The sequence below is a fragment of the Mustela lutreola genome, chromosome 1 (assembly GCF_030435805.1).
Source record: "Mustela lutreola isolate mMusLut2 chromosome 1, mMusLut2.pri, whole genome shotgun sequence".
Lineage (NCBI taxonomy): Eukaryota > Metazoa > Chordata > Mammalia > Carnivora > Mustelidae > Mustela > Mustela lutreola.
The window spans coordinates 97,582,042-97,605,285 of record NC_081290.1 but is presented as its reverse complement, the minus strand read 5'-3'; the positions used below and the strand labels follow the sequence as shown (position 1 = coordinate 97,605,285).

The 23,244-nt window shown below is 38.2% G+C and overlaps 2 protein-coding genes across 7 annotated transcripts in view; one reads left to right on the top strand and one right to left on the bottom strand.

Moving 5' to 3' along the window:
* Window positions 1-893: 893 nt before the first annotated feature.
* On the bottom strand, window positions 894-5,617 carry LOC131829269 (small ribosomal subunit protein eS4). The gene has a single exon (XM_059170870.1). The coding sequence runs from the start codon at window positions 5,591-5,593 to the stop codon at window positions 4,802-4,804; it is 792 nt and encodes a 263-aa protein (XP_059026853.1). The 5' UTR covers window positions 5,594-5,617; the 3' UTR covers window positions 894-4,801.
* Window positions 5,618-8,336: 2,719 nt separating this feature from the next.
* Window positions 8,337-23,244, top strand: part of AP1AR (adaptor related protein complex 1 associated regulatory protein) — a 40,514-nt gene continuing 25,606 nt past the window's right edge. For 5 of the 6 annotated variants that reach the window (XM_059170761.1, XM_059170740.1, XM_059170781.1 and 2 more), the window contains exon 1: window positions 8,337-8,820. Coding sequence is in view for 2 of the 6 variants with exons in the window: in XM_059170781.1 (XP_059026764.1) it covers window positions 8,738-8,820 (83 nt within the window). In the remaining 4 variants the exon portion in view is untranslated. The other variant, XM_059170755.1, reaches the window with a different exon arrangement.

Here is a 23,244-nt window from a genome sequence, read left to right as displayed (position 1 = left end):
TCTCCTTCTAGAACTCCTATCATACTTGCTCATTCCATATCCCAGTCTACTAACTTCTCTTTCATAGTTTCATATTTATGTACTAAATCTTGGGCAACTTCCTCAGAATTTTTTAGTAGTTCACAAGTTTTTTTTTTCTTAAAAATATTTATTTGTATCAAAGTAATACATAAGTTTGGATTATTATGCCTTCTTAATGAACTCATCTTCTCATCATAATGAAACATCCCTCTGAAGAGGCTCAGAAAGTCCTCCCAATATATGTCATTTGGGCATGGGGATTATTTTAAACTAAAGGCAATCAGTGCCCAGTGGCCTCAAGAAAAGCTCTTTACCTCCCTCTTACCTGTATAAAAGAAAGACAAATTTCCCTCCAGATTTCAGTGTCTCCCACAAACCCACACTGCTGTCTAAAGCTTAGTTGGTTTTTCCTGATCTCCATCTTTGGTGGGCCAATTCTTCAATAGCCCATATTTTGATTAGCTGCCGACTCCCAAGTATGAATTTGTTCATTAATGAATATCTCATTTCTTCCTGAGTATTAATTCATTTAGGCATTCTTCTGTTTATTGTACTTTGCTGATCTCATAAAAAAATGATTTTAATTTTGTTAATGTTTTTGTTACCATGTGCCTTTCACGTCCTATATTTTAACTGGAAGCAGAAATCATTAATGTTTAATTTCAGTGTCTTTTTTTTTTCCTATTTCTATTAGTTGCTTTATTTTAATTAACTTTTCTTTCATATTTCCTTGTTTTCCTTTTTATGACATTAACTATTTTAAACATGCTTATTTTATAGTGTCTGACTGCTTGTTTATATTTGGTCTATAAAACCCATATTGTTTTTTCTTTTTCTCTGCTATTCCATGTGTCTGCTTTGTACCATGGTAGTTTGTTTGTAATATGTGATTGCAGGCTCATTTTCAGTGCTGTTTTTTATCTATGGAAATCCTGTGCAAGCTAGATGGAAAGTATGTGTGCCCCCTCCTCTCCTCCAGTGAATGTTTTTGCTTTACAACAAATCTCAAGTATCAATACCTAAAAACCACTTCTTATGTTAATTTCTTACCCTGGGGTTCTAAGACTAAGGTTATTGTAAATCCCAATTCCTTAACAGAAAAAGAGTATTTTTTTTTCTAACCCAGATCACAACAATAATAACAAATTTGCTTCCTGTCTCCTACCCTTCTTAGCCCTACTTTACAACGCTAGAACACTTTCTCCTTTGTTAGCAGGTGCTATGTTGCGATCTTCCAGTGGGGGTACTGAAGGGACAGACAAGATTTGAAAAAGCAACTTAATTCTTTTTTTGCTACTTTGTTCTCCATATGATGGCAAATGGATCAGCAGCAAGGAATCCTGTCAGTATTTACCACAGTGGCCCCAGCCCTCCTGCTCCAGTGGTAAGTGCCCCCAGGTTTACAGAGGTGGGCTCACAGGCAGATAACTTCCATCCAGCTTTTCCGTGCCCATAATGGCAGAGCATATTTATATGGCATCCACAGTCTTTTCAGAGGTCTGAATATGTAGCTTGTAGGGCTGTCCTCTAAATGTCTAAAATCCTCTTTTGTTTACTTTTACTCAGTCCCAGGGTGATGGTGTAGCTACTTCTGTAGAAGTAGCTACACCTGTTTCCTTCTAGCACTAACCACCATTTATCTATTTAATAACTTCCAATGTTCCTTGTTCAAATTACTAGCTCAGTTTCTGACCAGGCAAAAGAGATCTGGAACAAATTCTGCTCAGTGGAAGAACTCCGTATGAATTATATAACTATTATTAATTCTTCTGTTTGTGAAATGTAAATGTAGGGTAAGCAAAAAGGGAAGCAAATCATTTAATGTGCATTGTACTCAGAGACACGACCAGCTAAGGAAGCTCATCACATACCCAAAAGTCAGAAGAAATGGGGCACTGGTGATTCAGCCAAGAAATTAAGTAATTTCCTCTTGACTTTCCCTTTTCTCTTTAAGCACATCTTTGCATGTCTTTGTTCTTGGAAAAATCACTTAAATGTTTTATTGAACTATTTAGTTATTCAAATGTAAAGTAAAAGACCATTGCAGAAATAAAGGCATTTGAGAGCAGCAATTTTTAAAAAGAGCTAAACCACTCTGCATAACAACACAAAGGTTTGCATTATAGGCAGAGTTAGTTCACTTGGGACTTTTTTTGGAGAAATATTTGGTTTTTACATATGAAATTTGGCTATGATGTGCTTGCAAAGTGTTATTCTTATGGAATTATGTTCGTCATTGAGCCATAGTTTACCACTTAGTTACTGCAGCCAGCCAGCCTTAGTGCACCTAAATTTCACTTTATAATATACATAAATATGTACAAAAGAACTAGGCAATTCTGGATCAACTCAAACCTGGACTGGACTATAGTACTTTCACATATTACTTAAGACTTAATATATAAGACTTTAGGAACCATAATGATACTGGATTATTATATTATGAAGAGAATGTTCTATTTGTGTTTCCAAGGCCAATACTTCTAGTTGGCAGGGGTGAGGTCTCCCCATAAATCAGTGAATAATCTTATATTCAATCATCCTGAAAAGAGGCAGATCATGGGACAGACAATGCCTGAGAGATGGAGAATTCTTTGCTCCCTGTAGGCCACACTTTCTTAGAGCCTGACTTCATAAAGTGGTGTAAAGTATGCCTGAGTGCATGTGGAAGAGGTAGAATTTTTAAAAACGTACTGTTTTTCATAGGAAGCTAGAGATACAGCTATAAAAAATAAAATAACTTATTAAGATGACATCTCCTTCAATCTGAGGACAATAAAAAAACAGCTAATATTTATATTATACTTAGGGTATTATAGGTAATTCTAATATGGTATATACAGTTCATTATGGAAATTATAGTATAATCATATTATACTAAGCAATGGTTTTTAATATTATGCTAAGCTCTTGATTAAATAATCATTTATCCTGACAACAAACTCAACAGGTAAATTTTATTATCTTATTATCTATATATGATATAGCCATTGCATCTAGTATCCTGCTCCACGAATTAAAAGAATGAATTTAGGGGCCCCTGGGTGGCTCATTGGGTTAAAGCCTCTGCCTCGGCTCAGTCATGATCTCAGGGTCCTGGGATTGAGCCCCGCATCAGGCTCCCTGCTTAGTGGGGAGCCTGTTCCCCCCCCCCCCACCTTCTGCCTGCCTCTCTGCCTACTTGTGATCTCTGTCAAATATATAAATAAAATATTTTTAAAAAATCAAAACATTAAAAAAAAAGAATGAATTTATGTCCATTCTTGGACCAAAGTGGTAAGAGAGAGCACAGAATTCTTCCCTTTGAAGAACCTGCTAATCCTGAGAAAAAACATGACTGTAGCAAAACGGATCTCAAGACAACAAAAAGTGATTAGTAGCCAACAGAAGAATTCTGAGCAAAAAGAGATTCATATTTGGAACCACATAATCCAGAAGACAAGTAGAGGTACAGATTGCATGCTGACTGACTTCAGAGTATTCATGAGAAAAACTCTTCATTTGACTTCAGAATAAATCCCTAAAGGGAAAGGAATTTTGCAAGGCACGGGGAAGGAAAAGGTCCTGCTACCTGGAAGGTGGGTAGGTGGGGTCTCTAGCAAGCTGGTATTAAGTGGCCATCACTGTAGATAAGCTCTGTGTCTCCTACTGGCAAATTGAATAGTCTACCTGGCAAACTGATGAGGGAGCAGGAGGCTGGCTGAGGACAAAGCAAAAGCTGGCGCCTTGCACCCCCTCTTCACCCGCTCCCCTCCATATGTGTAGCATTCCTCAGGCACCCTTGACTGCCATAAAACGATAAATAGTTAACTTGCAGGGATTGCAATCCTGCAGAACAGGAATCTCCCTTGCTCTTCAAGATGTCCTAGAGACCTAAACAGGGAGGTTACCTTATCAATAGCACAAATTTCCAGAGGCAAATAACTCTTGGTTCCTGAAGCCCTAATGTCCCCCTCCCACCATAAACTGGAGGAGACTGGAGTAGAAAGGAATGTAAATGATAGCCGGATCATAATGCCCCACCAAGAATCCCCCATTATCTTGATGTTAGTGCCTGACCTAAAGACGACATTGATCAAGCCATAAGGGCAAAGACTCCCCCCACCCCCGCACCTTGTAGGCCCTCCCTAGCATGTGAGAACTCTGTCAAAATCTCCCATTCCTTCACCACCTCCCCCCAACCGTGGGGTATATAACATGCCCACCTTCACAACCTGGGGCAGCAGCTCTTCCTGCCCACGGGTCCTGTCCCCGTGCTTTAATAAACCACCATTTTGCACCAACGACATCTTAAGAATTCTTTCTTTAGTCGTCGGCTCCGAACCTCCTCACCCCACCAAACCTGACTTAGGTTCTGGGACTTCATCAAACTGCCATAGATATGAATGTGCTAGCCATGAATATATTTTTCCGGAATATACTTGACTATTGTCTTTAATGATTTCATAACCATGTCCAAATGTGGAATTGGTGACACAATACTGTGCCATGGCAGAAGCACAACAAGACTTGTTGTCCAGAGACCTGTGTTTTCTTCATCTTATACCTTTGATTCAGTGTGTGACTCTGGGAAAATCACGTAATTCCTCTAGAGGTCCTCTATCTCATCTGCTTTACAAACATCCCTTCCACTTATAGGGTTTCTCCCTGCTAATTCTGCTTAACTAATAGCAGATCATTCAACTGAATGTTTACAAACTTTTTTTGTTGTTGTTGTTTATCGTGCTGTATGACCTTTAATTAGGTATAAAGACTTCCAATCACGTCACCTAGGGACCATCTACCCGCTGCTCTGTTTGGCCGCCAGTCTCTTGTCTCTCTCTTCAGCAATGGTGAGGCGGATACCCTTTCCACGGGGAAGAGAAATCCATGGTTTGTTGCCTTTGCCAATAACAAAAATGTTGGAGAGTCGGGTGGCAAAACTGTTGCCATTGGCGTCTTTCACGTGAACCACATCAAACGAACCAGGGTGTCTTTCTCTGTTGGTGATCACACCAATTCTTCCCAGGTTAGCACCCCCAGTCACCATACACAGATTACCAGTGTCAAACTTGATGAAATCAGTAATCTTTCCAGTTTCCAAATCAATCTGAATGGTGTCATTGACCTTGATGAGGGGATCAGGATAGCGGATGGTGCGAGCATCGTGAGTCACCAGATGGGGGATGCCTTTTGTCCCCACAAAGATCTTTCTCACTTTGCACAACTTGTACTTGGCCTCCTCGAGTGTAATCCGATGAACATCAAAGCGACCCTTGGTATCATAGATCAGACGGAAATTCTCTCCGGTCTTGTCAATGCTGATGACATCCATAAAACCAGCAGGGTATGTTATATCAGTTCGGACCTTGCCATCAATCTTAATAAAACGCTGCATACAGATCTTCTTTACTTCATCTCCTGTTAGGGCATACTTAAGTCTGTTCCTTAAGAAAATGATGAGAGGGAGACACTCTCTCAGCTTATGGGGACCAGTAGATGGGCGAGGAGCGAACACACCAGTCAGTTTATCCAGCATCCAATGCTTTGGAGCTGCTACACGCTTCAGATGTTTCTTGGGACCACGAGCCATGGCTGCGCTAGGAACGAAAAAGACTGTTTACAAACTTTTTAAGCTACATTGCAGTGAAGATAAGATTCTTGATGTCAAATTTGGTAAAAAAAAAAAAAAAAAAAAAAAGCATAATAAATTTCAGAAACAGCCTATATTAGCTTCATAATTTATTTCCAGAAAAATATTGAGTAGCTCCACTCAATTTATTAGAATCTACCCACACTTATATCGTAATCACTTTCTAAATGTCTACACTTGTTATAAAACTTAATTAAGCTGGTTATCAATTAATCTTTCCTGCTGATAGGCCAGATTAAAAAAATTTTTTTTTCTGATCATTTTTAAAAAAAATTGAGACAATACAAAAAAAAAAAGAATCTCCCCAAATCTACATTGCTTTTTTTTTTTTTTTTAAAAGATTTTATTTATTTGACAGACAGATCACAAGTAGGCAGAGAGGCAGGCAGAGAGGTAGGGAAGCAGGGTCCCTGAGCAGGGAGCCCAATGTGGGGCTCGATCCCAGGACCCTGAGATCATGACCTGAGCCGAAGGCAGAGGCTTAACCCCCTGAGCCACCCAGGCGCCCCGCAAATCCACATTCTTGATACAATATTATTAGTATTGTTATTTACCAACTAACTTTTATTTTCCCCTAGGAATATATTTAAGAAAGAAAGTATATGTGTATTTAAGAATGTATATGATTTGTTTTAAACATGATTTGGAATACACAATATATAACTTTCTATCCTGATTTTTGACATTATTCAGCAGCATTTTGCCAGGCTATTACAGTTTTTTCAAAATATATTTCAGATGGTTATGTAATATTATAAGACCATACCAGCAAATTTAACCATCTTTCAATTATTGAGTAGTAAGTTTGTTTCTGGCTCTTGACAAGTTATTTCCAAATGATTTTTCAGAATGAGTTTCACTAGCCCCAGTTCAGGAGAATACTATTTCATTGTCCCCTTGCAAAAACTAAACATTTTATTTGTAAATTTTTGTTGACCTGACAAGTGAACAATGACTTCTTTCTGTGTTTTAATTTGCATCGTTTTGATTAGTTAAGTCAATTTTTTAATTAATTAAGTCAATTTTAAATGTTTTAATCATTTGTACTGATTCTGAGGATCATTCACATAGATCTACTTTTAACAGGGGTTTATAAGAACGCCTATAGCAAAAAGTATCCATCAAGTGTCCATAATTGTGGTGTCCCATGCAATTGTGAAAAATAATAGAGAAATCACCACATATACCCTTTACCCAGTTTTCCCCAATGGTAACATCTTGCAAAACTGTAATGTAATATCACAAAGAAGAAACTGACTTTGACACAACCCAGATACATGTTTTCCATCACAAGATTCCACTCCTTACTCTCCGACCCCTGGCAATCATGTAATCTACTCACTGTTCCTATAATTTTGTCATTTCTGGAACGTTATATAAATGGAATTATACAATATGAAAGCTTTTCAGACTGGCTTTTCAATTCTATATAACTTCCTGCAGATTTATTTAATATGTGTGTTATACCAATAGTATGTCCCTTTTGTTGTTGAATAGTATTCCATAGCTTTCTTTATAACTTTATAGTTGAATTTTAAAGATTACTTCAGAATATATTTGCTTGACTTTAGGGGCTGAAGAAGGGATAGAAAATATAGCTGCTATTTAGGTAGTTATTCAGTCGTTTCACTAACATCCACTGATTGCAGACTACTGGGCTAAACATTCTTATGCACTTGGTTCCAAAAACGACTAAGACCCAAATACGGTCAAAATTATTTTTGAAGCAGTGCTAAGACTGAAACCCAGTTGGGCCTAGATTTCAGGAAACAAGAAAATGACTAGCTCAAGAACATTCCTTCATTAATAACAATTTTCTAAAATGTAACAACTGTCCTAGGTTAAATTACAACTGGTTATAAAAAGACACAGTTTTGTTTTTTTTTTTTAAAAGGCATTTTATCCAAAGGACTAGGCGCTTATTAAGCCACCCCTTATATCCGATTTTTCCCCCTTATACTCGATTTTAAAGCCAACTACAAAAATCGAGTTTTACAGGAGCACTTGAGGATGTAAACCAAGCCGCGTCTGAGTAGCCATCTCTTCCCATCTACTACAGCACGCTTGGATCGGAAAGGCTGGTGTCCCTGAAAAAACTCTAGCCTTTTACTTCCTCTGGATGACAACCACCTATCCGAAATTATTCGAAGGTTTGATTTTAAACAAAACAAAACAAAAAAGATGCCAGTAGGTCGCCATTAAAAAGTTTCTTTACAATACTGACAATACAGAGATAGAAACGCAAAGTAGAGACCGGAAGAGAAAAATGTGGGGGTGCGTTCAAAACTTCAACCAGTGCCTTGACACCTACGGTGCGGTATTAGCAAAACCTAAGCACACATTACACAAAGAAGTGCCCCTTCTCATACGCGATGACTCTCGGCCTTGGGCTTTAAGTAAGCCGCTCACAAGGCTTTGGTACAAAGTTCGAAGCCTGAGCCTTGACCGTTGCGACACACGGAAATAGTCGGCAGCCAGAGGCGGGAAATGCTAGGAGAAAAGGAGGTTGCTAGTCCGGTCAAGGTCCAACGAAACAAATGCAACCAGGAGTCAGACTAACCGCAAAGTAGAAGCTGCGGGCAGACGAGCTTGTGGAAGTGACGTAAGAACCAGTGGCCGGAGGAGGCGGGGCCGCAAAGGGAGCGCGCCCTATTGGGGCCCGGGAGAGGCCGGGGGTGTGGCAGCGCCGGCCGCGAGGCGTCGGCCCGGGCGCACGGGAGGGCGGGGTCTGGGCGCGCGACGCGCGCGGACTGGCTTCTCTCAGGGACTGGAGGCGGTCACTTTAGCTAGATTGGGGTCCCGAGGCGAGCAAGGGGCCATGAGGACGGCGAGGGAGTCCAAATCCCGCAGCCTCACACTCCTCCCTCAAGCGGCAGCGACTCGGTGGCCCGTGGAGTAACCGCTGCCTTTGTTCCGAGCGCCGGTCCCTCCTGTCACCTCAGCCCCTCACGCCGTCGCGCTCCAGCTGGCCCGCCCTTGGTCCCCGAAGCCTCATTCGGCTCGTGCCGCGCGGATGCGGCTGCCGGGCCTGAGTGTGGGCTTTGAGAGGGAGGAGGAGGAGAAGCGGCGCCTGGGCGGCATGCGATGGGGAACTGCTGCTGGACGCAGTGCTTCGGGCTCCTGCGCAAGGAAGCGGGGCGGCTGCAACGTGTAGGAGGCGGTGGAGGGTAAGCCCGCTGGGGGAAGGGCCGGGCTCCTTCTGGCTCCTCCCTTTCGGCCCTTGCGGGGAACCCTCTTCACTGTCTGAACTGCGACGGCTGAGAGTAGGCCGGGAGCCCCTCTGCCCTCACCACCTAACGGGCGTCGAGCTGGTGGTCATAGTGGAGGCCCTGGTCGAGTGGGGGCCCTCCCAGGGAAAGCTAGAGAAGGGGGCGGGCGTCGCTCTTGCCGCCTCCTGCAAGGCTCCCTCCGATCGCGCTGTCACGCGGGGTAAGAGCCATGGAGGGCATCCCCTCTGGGAAGCATGAGGCACGCTCCCACGAAAGGGCAGTGGAACGGGCTCCACAACAACCCGGACACACCCTACCTTGAGTTTGGGCTTGATGCCAAAGGTTGTAGCTCTGTATTTTGACCCTCCCTTTGCGCTGATGGAGCCGCTGAGAATCTGGCTCCAAAAAGTTGATGCCTCAGAGGGAATTTTAGTAAAAGGCATTGGGATGCTGTAGTCAAATAAGTAAGGTTCCAGACACTGAATAGCTCTTTGACAGTGTGCGAAGACTTGCCGAATTGCTGGGATTCCGGTGGGCTTTCGGATTCTTAGTGTTGATAATAAGAGAAGCAGTGTGTAGCTTTTCCGTATTAATATTTTGTTTATTTCCAGAGGAATGCAGTACTCTTGAGTGCTACCCATAATCTCTGTAATCCTAGAGAAGTAACAGTCCTTCTGAACCTTACTTCTCTTTATTAAAACTGGTATATGTAAAACTGACACGGGTAGGTTTTTCAACCCACACCATCCATAAGAAAATAGAATTTCATAATCCATTTTTTGTGGTGTTTTTTTTTTTTAAATTTCTTAGGGTATTGAAAAAAAATTGAACAAATTCTTTTGAAGTTGGCTTTGTTGTAAAATACGTCCCAGGAATTCAAACTTAGAATCAAAAATCTGAACGAAGCCACTTTTTGTACAGAATAAGACTGCACTTTATAGAACAGATTGCTAAGTTTTCAGATCTCCCTCATTTAACCAACATTAGCAGGTCAGAATGTGTTCAGAATACATAAACTGGAGCCACATGATTTATAATCTGGATCTTTTGGTGATAGAGATCTTATATATGATTCAGTCATTGGTTCATCAGGCACAGATTCCTGGTGTTCATTGAATCACCTCTCTCATACAAAGTAGCCAAAATTATATATTAAGTATCCCTGAATGGAGAAGTAAGGAATTAAAGATTTTGTGCCTAGTTTAGTATTTTGATTTCCCTGACTTAAGGGCTGTTACTGTCAAAGGGGAACGTGACAGCTGTTTTTATCATATCAGAGGGAATCATCTAATTTACTTCTAATTTTTGTGTGCAGGTGCACCTGTGTAGTCAAGTATGCTTAAATAGGTTTGCCTAAGGAAGAGATGCCACAAAGTCTCTGGCTTTGTTAATATTTTATTTGTAGTTGTGTTGTAGCATATTCAATTCTAATTGTGGAAATCGGGTCCTATACTCTAATTGGGTAGACAAAAATCACTTGTTTTTCATTTGTGAGTACAATGGGGTATCTGGGATTTTTGTTTTGTTCTTTCTTTGTGATTTGACTAATTAAGTTTTCCTTAGAGGGTAGCATTAAAATTGTAGATTTTATTCCCTGAGCAGGTGAGGTTGGTAGCATAGGGAAGGGGTTTGGAGAGATCAGTGAATTATATTTATATGCCATAAAAACATAATAGTTGGATCTATATTCTTCTGTTATGGGCAAAACTTGATAAAACCTTGTTGAAGCAGTGAATATCTGTGGGTGTGGACACTGTCATATAAAACCTTATAATGATGATATTGGTACTGTTGATTTCAGTCCATAGACATAGGTATAGACAGTTTCCTTACTTGAATATTCTGAATAACTTATTGCTTTACATTACTTTTCACATTGTTTTAGGAGCTTCCAGTAAGCATGCAGAGACAGGTGGATATAGTTCATTGTTATTTACAGAATAAAGTTAAACTTCACCTCATTTTAGTTGCTTTTCTTTTTCTTTTTTAATCACCTGGGAATTCTGATTTTCTTTTAACTGTATGTCTAGAGAGTTAACTAATAGTTTATCTAAGGGCAAAATATTGAGGGGTGATCACAAAGACTTGATCTGATTTATATTTATCACTATAGTGGCCGCAGGTAGAATAATCCTGGGCTTTCTTAGACTGTTTTAAGCCAGACATCACAAGGGTGCTTTATGATATAGGGCCTTAGCCTGACAGATTTCTCAAAGGCATCTCAAAAGTCAGATCACTCAGTTTTCACTATCCAGTTTCAAAATCAGAATTACTAATGTTTTAGTTTATAAAATATTAGAGAATTCTAGATTTTATATTCTAGAATATCTGTCAATAGTCAAAATATTAATATCAGTATTGAGATATGTCAGAAACCTTTCTACTAATAAAATTATCTGGGGATTAAAGCAGAGGGAGTTAAATATCTTTAAGCAACCTATCTAAAATACCTAAGAAATATCTAGAATAGGTATTTCTCTCCCTTAAGATTTCTTCTTCCTCTGCTAAGGAGTCATCCTTTTCTACTACAGGGAGTTTTGTTTACCAACATGGTCTAGAGGGCTCCACCTACTGGTTGGTTCTTGGGCAGTACTAGAAATCTTGTATAGATAATTTTGGTGTTTTTTTTTTCCCTCAAACTGAAGACCCATTTATGTTTTGTTGTATTTTCTCATTTTTATCTTGCCATATAATCCCACACAGTGATTCCAGTTAAAATGTACTATAGTTTTATAAAAATGTATGATCATGTTTTGTATCCTTGATATTAACATTTGTTGGCTTTTTGGCTCCAGTAGCAAAGTTGCCTTCAGGCGGTAGTTTACGGTGATTTGCTATTTTCTTTCCTGGGAAGAAATATTTTAGTAATAGCTGCCAACATTCAATTACTTCCAATATGTGCTGGCTCTGTTATAAGTACTTTACATTATCTCATTTATTCCTCACCACAATCCTGTGAGGAAGATAAGTACTATTACATAGATCATAGATTAAAAACTGAAAAGTTTACCTTGCTCAAGACAGCTGAACTGGGATAGATTCCAGGTCACTCTGAATTCAGAGCCTTTACCCTTAACTTCTAATGGCTCGTGGCTTTTTATTTTGTAGGTAATGCGTGCGTACTTCTGAAAAATTTGACTTTATTCTGTGTGATAAAACTGTTCTTTTCTTGAAACTATGCACTTGACCTTGGCAACATTACTTTTATTATTTTCCTGTTTATCTCCTGACTAGTTCTTACTCTATCTGCCTATTAAATACAACATTTTTCTGTCTTGTCTTCGCTTTATTTAGTTCTCTTCACACGTATACACAAGCCTGAAGAAATTTTATCCATTCCTATGATTTCAACTACTGTGACTTCCAAATCTCATTTCTTCTAAACAAACCTCTTGAGGCGCCTGGGTGGCTCAGATGATAAACGTCTGCCTTTGGCTCAGGTCATGATCCCAGGGTCCTGGGGGATTGAGCCCTGCATTGGACTCCTTGCACTGGGCAAGCCTGCTTCTCCCTCTCCCTCTGCTTGCTGCTCCCCCCAGTGTGCTCTCTCTCTCCATCAAATAAATAAATAAAATCTTTAATAAATAAACAGACCTCCTTTCAAAGGTTCAGCACTATATTTTCAGTTGCCAACTGAATACACTGGATACACTTGGATATACGAAGGCTCCTCAAATCAACCTATCTAAAATACCTAAGAAATATCTAGAATAGGTATTTCTCTCCCTCAAGATTTCTTCTTCCTCTGCTTCATGTATTCTCTCATTCCCTTACCAGCTACATTCATAGTTTTCCAAGCTACTAACTCAACTTCATAGTCCTGTACCCCTCTCTTATCTGCTAAGTTAGTCTCTCCTTAATACATACTGAACCCATTTCCTTTGTTGGTATTTGTGCCTTAAACCTTGTCTTTCAAATCACCAGGTTTCTCCTTCTTAACTGTTCTCCGCTCTTGTATCTCTCATACTTCAGTCCCATCTTCCCTTTCTGTCACTGGAGTTAGGCTTTCTAAAACCCATATTGGATCATACCATGCCCTTGCTTAAGCCACTTTGTCTGTGTCCCATTTCTTGCAGGTAACTTGCTCAGTCTTTTTTCCCTTCTGTGACAAATGATAAGTATTCAGGTACTTATACCATTCATGGCATTCAGATGTGCAACATAACATCCATTTGTATGCTCGGGATTTTATGCAGCTTCTGTGTTTGAGGGTGAAGAGTGTAATCTCACTCTTTGTTCTCTTGTTCAGAAAATCATTTTAGAGGGGCGCCTGGGTGGCTCAGTGGTTAAGCCGCTGCCTTCGGCTCAGGTCATGATCTCAGGGTCCTGGGATCGAGCCCCGCATCAGACTCTCTGCTCAGTAGGGAGCCTGCTTCCTCCTCCTCTCTCTCTGCGTGCCTCTCTACCTGCTTGTGATCTCTCTCTGTCAAATAAATAAATAAAATCTTTAAAAAAAAAAAAAGAGAAGTCGTTTTCAATTAAAAAAAAAAAAGAAAATCATTTTAGAATACAAATCAGTGAGAAAAACATTGAAAAGAAAACAATGAATCTGTTCCAATTTCAAAAAACTTAACTCATTCATAAACCTTAATATCTTAACTTTTTTGATAAATGATATCTTCATAGAGAGTATCAAAAATAAACGCCAGACAAAAATAAACTGACAAGGGCATCTGACTCTTAATTTCGGCTCAGGTCATGATCTCAGGGTTGTGGAATTGAGCCCCATCAGATTCTTTAGCTCCCTCTCAATCTGTCCCCCCACCCTCCACATGCATGGTCTCTCCAAACAAACAAACAAACAAACAAACTCCTGACAAGATAACCATATCCATTTTACCATTTACTAATTGCGTTTTCTAATTATATTTGTCTTAGAGTATACAATTTAAAATTGTAGATTTTTCTTCCTGCTCACATGAACTTGGCAGCATAGGCAGGGAAGATCAGTGAAAGTATTCTCTGCCATTCTTTCACTTGCCATATCCCCAATATGCTATATACTAGATGGGCTATACGCATTCCTGTTTTCCTAAAATACAATGTTCTCTCATCCTTGCCTTTGTGATATTTCTTCATTTCCTATTCTTCATGAGCTTTAACTTATCCATTGCTTTTTCTATGAAACCCACTCTAGCCCCCTAAGACAATATTGTCTCCCTGAGGAAATAATATTTTCTATAGACTTAAATCTGTTTTATAACAGATTGGCAAGCTTTTTCTGTAATGAGACAGATAATATATATTTTAGGCTTTGCAGGCCGTAAGGTTGCAGCTTTGTTGCAATTGCTGTACTTTGCTGTATTAGTGCAAAAACACAGGCAATATATAAACAAATGCATGTGACTGTTAAAATAAAACTTTGCCTTTCAGAAACAGGCATTGGGCCAGATTTGGACCATGGACCACAGTTCACTGACTTTTAGTATCTTCCTTGATAGAGGGTTAAGAGCTCCTCAAGGTCAGGGACTATGCTTTATCTTTATTGCCTCTACTCTCAGTGTCTCATGTTTGTTGAATGAATAGCCAGAGAGTATTATTTTTTAACTTGGAAGATTTAGAAAACAGAGTTTTCTCTTATGCTTCTTTTTCTTTTAGATGTTTGTCTAACTTTGGCAAAAATGTCACTCATTCACAGAGTTAAACATAAAACCTACCAGTTTAATGTTGATTTACTTTAAAAAATCATAGAGTACCAGTGAGCATTTAATATTTTATCATAATATATGTTGCTAAAATGGTAATCAGTAGTGTCATTATTGAAAGATTCAGTTTACTTTTCTACATCTTTGTCAGCTTTGAAAAATATTCAAGTTTAAGATGTTTCTTTTGAAATTTCAGAAATTAGGAAGGAAAACTGTAATAGATTTAAATGGATATGAATTTTCTGAGTATTCTGTATTTTACCTTAAAGACTTCCCAGAGCTGTGTTCTGAACCTTACTCTATTCTTCCTTAATATATTTTTTTCTTCTTTAACGTACTTTTCCTGGGCAATGGCATGAAAACACATGTCTTTACCTATTATGTGCATACTAATGAGCCTGGTCATGTCAGTGTTAGCTCTGAAATATCATATTGCCCACTCAGTATTTCCATTTGGGTATCAAACATAACTTCAAAATCAGTTTACAAAGCCATCCTCATCTTTCTTTCCTTCTCATAGGCCTTTCCTCATTTTTTTTTCTTTTGTAAAGCACCCACCATTTCTGCTACTTTGTGCCCTACCTTGTGAGTGGTAAACAATGTATAGCCACCTAAACCAGGAACCTGAGAATCATGTTAAACTCCTCCCTTTCAGTCACCCTCCAAATCCAGGCTGTTAAGGTTCTGAATGGCCTCTACATCTTTCCAACTTCTACATCTTCCCTGCCTTCATACAGATCCTTTCATCTTCTATATATTTGTAGCTCTTCCCTCTTGCTGATACCTTTTTGAGCTGATGTCTTTCTAATCTGAAAACCAAAAAGAAACACTAAACCTTACTTTCCCTTTAACAAACTAAAGAATTGTCTTGGTATCTCCATTTGCTCACTTCTTACTCAGTCTTTTTTTTTTTTTTTAAACACATTCTTCTCTTGTTTCTTTTTTTTTTTTTTTTAATGTTTTATTTATTTGATAGAGGTCACAAGTAGGCAGAGAGGCAGGTAGAGAGAGAGAGGAAGGGAAGCAGGCTCCCTGCTGAGCAGAGAGCCTGATGCAGGCCTCGACCAGGACCCTAAGATCATGACCTGAGCTGAAGGCAGAAGCTTCAGTCCACTGAGCCACCCAGGCGCCCCTCTTACTCAGTCTTCAAGGCAAGCTAATGCTCATTATCCCTGCTGCTGCAGGCGTTGTTGCCCACTACCAGCATAACATCAAAACAGCCATCATAATCCAGTGGATATTAGTAATCCTTATTGTACATGATTTTTTAGCTGCATTTATTGCTGTTGGCTCTCCCTTCACTCCTGTAATTTCATACTTACCATATTTTCTATCTGCCTCCCTGGGTAGTGGATTTAAGTTGATCTGTCTTCCCTATCTTCTGTGAATGTTCATTTTCATCACTTCAGTCATTGAATGTTAGAGTCATTCAAAACTGAATTAGACTCTTCTTGTACTATACTTTCCTTAAAGCATAGCATGCATGTTGTCACTAATCTAGGAGCATCTTTTAACTCTGTTCCCACATTTCTTAGTCCATCCCCAAAACCAGATTTTTTTTTGTACCTCCTAGTTTTTCAGCCTACCCATTTCTCTCACCCCTGCCACATTAGTCCAAGCTAATGCTATTTTACCTCTGTTAAAATAGCACTCTTCCTCATTCATCATTTTCTGACACTGCTTTAGTCCGTCATAGCACTTTCCACTCCATGACTTTGTAAACTGTTGTCTGTTCCCCTTTAATATGGTATAAATTTCATGAAGTCAAAAACTTTTGTTTATTCCTATGAATTCCAGTATAGCAATAGTGCTTGCCATTATTAGGCACTAAATAAATATTTGTTGACTGAGTGAGTAGACTACTCACATGTACCCACATCTATTCTTGACCTATTTTAATTGGTCTTGTATTTTGGAGTCAAAGTAATCTCATGCAAATCCATAATACAAACACAACTTAAAATTCTTCAGTGGCTTATTGTACTTTTAGAATAAACACTGAAATCTTTAACTAGGTTTCAAGGCTTTGTATTATCTATTCCTTGCCTTCCTTTTGGGGAAGGGGTGGCCCTCATCTGTGTCACATTCTTCCTTGAATCCATTTCTTCTCTTTTTACTTATGTAACTTCTCTCATCTTTAGATGCCAGCTCAAGGATTATTTCTCACAGAAGTCTTCCCAAACCACCTCCTACTCTCAGGGGATAAGTCCTCATACCATTATGGAATCATCTTCCTTTTCTTTTGAGCACTTCTTCAGGTTTTTTATGATACCTAAAATAGTGTGATTAATTAATATCTGTTTTCTGCTTTCAGTGTAAGGGAAGCAGTCCATGCTTGTTTTTGCTGACCATTGAACACTCAGCTCCAAGTTATATGCCTAATATGTAGTATTTAGGCAATAAATACTTGTTCACAGAATTAATGAGTGTGTTTCTTAAATGTATCTTGCTCTTCTCATTCCCCCTTGCTTTTGGTACCTACTACTCCCTGAAACATTTTTTCCTCACTACTTGGGGCCTGGCTAATTCCTCCTCCATCTGATTTTTGATGCCCCTCATTTGAACATATGCCACTCAGAGTGTGCTGAGTTGTTAATGTAGTTTTTAATTTACCTGTGTATCTACCCCCATTAGATCCTAAGCCTCTTGGATACATGGGTCAGCTTTTATTCACTTCTGTATTTTAGCTACAAAGCTATATATGTCTGTCATTCAGGAATCCAGGGAACTTCACTTAGAATTAGAAAGTTCAATATCATAGATACATAAGTAGCAACAGTTTCTGAAAGAAGAAGGTGGTCAGCAATTTCAGATGCTGCACACAGATTACAGAGGATGGATGAGAAAGAACCAAAAGATTTCTAAGGCCTCTTCTGGTTACTAGTTTCTTCTAATTCAGGCCCCTTTAAATAGCAGTGACCTTTATACCATGCATCTTTTTGGACACAGTGCTATAAACCTAGAAATCAACCACAAGAAAAAGTCTGGAAAGACCATAAATACGTGAAGATTAAATAGCATGCTACTAAACAGTGGATGAGCGAAGCAAGAAATCAAAGAAGAAATTTTAAAAATTACATGGAAACAAATGAAAATGAAAACATGACGGTCCAAAACCTCTGAGATGCAGCAAAAGCTGTTCTAAGAGGGAAGTTTATAGTAATATAGGCCTACCTCAAGAAGCAAGAAAAATCTCAAATAAGCAACCTAACCTTGCACCTAAAGGAGCTAGAAAAAGAACAAACAAAACCCCAAACCAACACAAAGGATTAATAAAAATCTGTAGAAATAAATGATGTAGAAACTTAACAACAATAACAAAAGAACAGATCACTGAAACCAAGAGATGGTTCTTTGAAAAAAATCAAAAAAATTGATAGGCCTTTAGCTAGACTTATCAAGAAAAAGGACTCAAACAAAATCACAAATGAGAGAGGAGAATTAACAGAAATACAAACAATTATAAGAGAATATTATGAAAAATTATATGCCAACAAATTGGGGCGTGAAGCCAGAAGAGATGGATAAATTTCTACCCAAAGCCAGAAGAGATGGATAAATTTCTGGAAATGTCTAATTTACGAAAGCTGAAGCAGGAAGAAATTGTGAATTTGAACAGACCAATTACCAGGGAAAAAAATTAATCAGTAATAAAATAAAACTCCTAAAAAACAAAAGTCCAGGGACCAGACAGCTTCACAGGGCAATTCTACCAAACATTAAAAAAAGAGTTAAGTGATAAGTTCCATGGCATTCAGATGTGCAACATAACATCCATTTATATACTCGGGATTTTATGCAGCTTCTGTGTTTGGGGGTGAAGAGTGTAATCTCACTCTTTGTTCTCTTGTTCAGAAAATCATTTTAGAATACAAATCAGTGAGAATAGCATTGGAAAAACAATGAATCTATTCTAATTTCAAAAAACTTAACTCATTCATAAACCTTAATATCTTAACTTTTTTGATAAATGATACCTTCATGGAGAGTATCAGAGATAAACTCCTGACAAAAATAAACTCCTGACAAGGGCATGTGACTCTTAATTTCGGCTCAGGTCATGATCTCAGGGTTGTGGGATTGAGCCCCATCAGATTCTTTATCTCCCTCTCAATCTGTCCCCCAACCCTCCACATGCATGGTCTCTCCAAACAAACAAACAAACTCCCGACAAGATAACCATATCCATTTTACCATTTACTAATTGTGTTTTCTAATTATATTTGTCTTAGAGTATATAATTTAAAATTGTAGATTTTACTTCCTGCTCACATGAACTTGGCAGCATAGGCAGGGAAGATCAGTGAAAGTATTCTCTGCCATTCTTTCACTTGCCATATCCCCAATATGCTATATACCACATAAATTGCTTCTCAAATTAGCCCAAAAAAAAAGAGAAAGGAAGAAAAACTTACAGATTCATTCTATGAGGCCAGCATTAACAGGATAGCAAAACCAGACAAAGGTGCCACCAAAAAAGAGAACTATACACTAGTATCTCTGATTAACATAGATGCAAAAGCCCTCAACAAAATACTAGCAAACTGAATTCAACAATACATTAAAAAAATCATTCACCACAATCATGAGATTTATTCCTGGGTTGCAAGGGTGGTTCAATATTCAGAAATCAATTGTCACGATGTATCACATCAAGGGGAGAAAGGATAAAAACCATGTGGTCGTTTCATAGATGCAGAAAAGGCATTTCACAAAGTACAACATCCATTCATGATAAAAACCCTTAATAAAGTAGAATGAGAGGGAACATACCTCATATATGTTATGTATGTTAATATTATATGTTATATATATTAATAAAGGCCATATATGAAAAACCCCAACAAATAACATACTCATTGGAGAAAACAGAGCTTTTCCCCTATGGTCAGGAACAAGACAATACCACATAGTACTGGAAGTCATAGCCACAGAAATCAGACAATAAAAAGTATTAAAAAGACTAAATTGGTAAGGAAGAAGTAAAACTTGCACTATTTGTAGATGACATGATACTATATAAAGAAAATCTTAAAGACTTCACCAAAAAGCTAGAACAGATAAATGAATTCAGTAAAGTCTTGGGATACAAAATCAATGTACAGAAATCTGGTGCATTTCTGTATACTAATAATGAAGCAGCAAAAAGATAAATTAAGAAAAACATTTACAATTGCACCAAAAATAATAAAGTATGAAAGACCTATACTCTAAAAACTATAAAGCACTGGTGAAAGAAATTCAAGAAGAAGATGAATGGATAAAGAAGATGTGGTTTATATACACAATGGAATACTATGCAGCCATCAAAAGAAACGAAATCTTGCCATTTGTGACAACGTGGATGGAACTAGAGGGTATCATGCTTAGCGAAATAAGTCAGAGAAAGACAACTATCATATGATCTCCCTGATATGAGAAGTGGAGATGCAACATGGGGGGTTAAGGGGGTAGGAGAAGAATAAATGAAACAAGATGGGATCGGGATGGAGACAAACCATAAGTGACTCTTAATCTCACAAAACAAACTGAGGGTTGCTGGGGGGAAGGGGGGTTGAAAAGGAAGGTGGGGTTATGGACATTGGGGAGGGTATGTGCTATGGTGAGTGCTGTGAAGTGTGTAAACCTGACGATTCACACACCTGTACCCCTGGAGATAAAATATATGTTTATGAAAAATAAATAATTTTAAAAATTTAAAAAAAAAGAACCAAAGAAATGGAAAGATATTCTATGCTCATGGATTAGAAGAACAAATATCGTTAAAATGCTTTACTACCCAAAGCAATTTACACATTTAATGCCATCACTATTAAAAGACCAACAGCATTTTTCACAGAACTAGAACGAATAATCCTAAACTTTGTATGGAACCATAAAAAGCCCTGAATAGCCAACGCAACCTTGAAAAGCAAAGCTGGGGGCATCACAATTCCAGACCTCACGTTAAATTACAAAGTTGTAATCATGGGGACAGTATGGTACTGGCACAAAACAGACATATAGATCCGTGGAACAGAATAGAGGCCCCAGAAATGGACCTTCAGCTCTATGGTCAACTAATCATTGACAAAACAGGAAAGAATATCCAATGGGAAAAGGACAGTCTCTTCAACAAATGATGCTGGGAAAATTGGACATCCACATATAGAAGAAAGAAAGCAAAAATAAACTGAGACTGCAAAACTACAATGAGAGATCACCTCACACCATTAGAATGGCTAAAATCAACAACACAAGAAGCAACAGTTTGGTGAGGATGTGGAGAACAAGGAACCCTCATGCAGTGTTGGTGGGAATGCAAACTGGTGCAGCCACCAAGAAAAACAATGTGGAAGTTTCTTAAAAAGGTAAAAATAGAACTACCCTACAATCCAGCGCTACTAGGTAACTACTCAAAAAAATATAAAAACACTAATTCAAAGAGATATATGCGCCCCTATGTTTATAGCAACATTATTTACTATAGCAAAGTCGTGGAAACAGTGCAAGTGTCCATCTATAGATGAATGGATAAAGAAGATGTGGTGTATATATTCAGCCATATAAAAGAATGTAATTTTTCTATTTGCAACAATATGTGTGGGATTATAGAGTATAATGGTAATTGAAATAAGGCAGTCCGAGAAAGGCAGATGCCGTAAGATTTCACTCATGTGGAATATAAAAAACAAGCAAAGGGGGAAAAAAGACAAAGCAAGAAACAGACTCTTTTAACTATAGAGAACAAACATGGTTACCAGAGGGGAGGTGTGGGGGTATGGGTGACCTAGGTGGTGGGGATTCCTAAGGGCACTTATCCTAATGGGCACTGGGCGATGTATGGAATTGTTTAATAACTATATTGTATACCTGAAATTAAAATAACACTAGGTTAACTATTGCCATTAAAAATTTAAAAAAAAAAAAAAAAGGCAGTGACCTTTTTAACCCATGTTTTCTGTCTTAAACATGTGTAACAGAAAGAGTTGTCATCTTTCCTTTCCAAGGCATAAAATAAATTTTCTGAACATCCATTCTTCCTAAATTTGCCCTCATTAATGAGGGACTTAATAAACAGTAAATATTATTACTTTATTTTAAAATCAGTTAAGCATCTGTCTGTGGCTTAGGTCATGATTCCAAGGTCCTGAGATTGAGTCCTGCATTAGGTTCTCTGCTCAACAAGGAGCCTGCTTCTCTCTGTCTGCTTCTCCCCCTGCTTGTACACGCTCTCTCTGTCAAATAAAATCTTTAAATTAAAAAAAAATCACCTATGTTGACACTATCCCCACCTGGAAAATCTATTGATGGATCATCCCTTGAGATTTGAATTCTTAAACCTTCATTGAAGCATTTGATAATAATTGAAAAATGATGTGTCTATCATCTTTATTGTAATAGTCTGAGAGACAACTGATTTGTAACCTTTCCAATCTTCTGTTCAGAAGAAAAAGTCTTGGGAAGCTTTTAATTTTTAATCTACTTTGAAACAATTTACCATGGTTCTTCATTATTTATTTATAATGTTAAACAGAAGATGTAAGGAAAGACTTTGCTATTTTATTCTAACATATAGAAGTGTATGAAAAAAAGGAACAATGCCAATGTAGGATTTGTGAAAAATTTTCAGTTATCTTTTAGTTAAGTCACTTTGGTGTAAAAGAGTATCTGCTGTGCAAAATAACATGTAGTAGCATAAAAAACTGCACTTTTGGTCTACTCTTTATGAGACTGATTTATTAATAAAAGATTGTGTTGATATCTGCTTTTGATAACATTGATAAAGATCTATACAAGAATCTTCATTTGTGTAATACATTTACTTTTAAACTCTCCCAAATTCTTTTAAAAGATTTATTTATTAGAGAAAGAGAGCGAGCCCTCAGTGGGGAGGGGAGAGGGAGATGGACAGAGAAGCTCAAACAGACTCCCTGCTGAGTGTGGGGCTATCGCAGACCTTGATCCCATAGCTCTGAAGATCATGACCTGAGTTGAAATCAAGAATCCAAAGTTTAAGCAACTGAGCCACCCAGGTGTCCCACTTGTCTGTTTTTTATGTGCCACCATCATTCAGAGTATGTTAGCTTATCTTTTCTCCCTCTTTAATATCCTTTACATGTTTGAGTCCACTTTCACTTTTTTGGCAGTAGTAGAATAAATATACAGAAACTTTGTTTAGAGACATAAGGGATATAAGTATTATGTACAAATGAATGTCCATAGATGACTTTGGGGAGTTCTAGACGGTTATGGGAGAAGAAAAATAACCTACTATTTTCTTTAAGTCATTGTTTTTGGAGCCACTTTTTTTCAGCAGCTCAGTTTTCACCATAATTATACAGCTGAAGATATATGATCTTAAATAGAACAGTGGATTGTTGCCCACATTATTTCAAACTTCCCCTTTACCTTCAAGGCTTATGGCTGAATTCATAAAAATTAAATGCACACATGTTGTGACTTTAATCATTTTCTTTACAGTTAAGCTTTACTTTTTGTGATACTGTGTATTCCTAGCGGACTCTTCTAGCTTCTCATATCACTTAGTTCTTTATTTTCACCCCTGGCATTTAAGTCTCATACCTTGGATTTGCCATATTTTTTTTCTTTCCTCTCACACATTCTTGACTCCTGCTTTCATACTATGTCCCTATTAAGATTCTGATCTCCTCTCCATCATACCATTTTTCCAATCCATTCCCCATCCAGATGATTTTCATGTTCTAAATGTTTTTTAATCTATCAATTTCTCTCA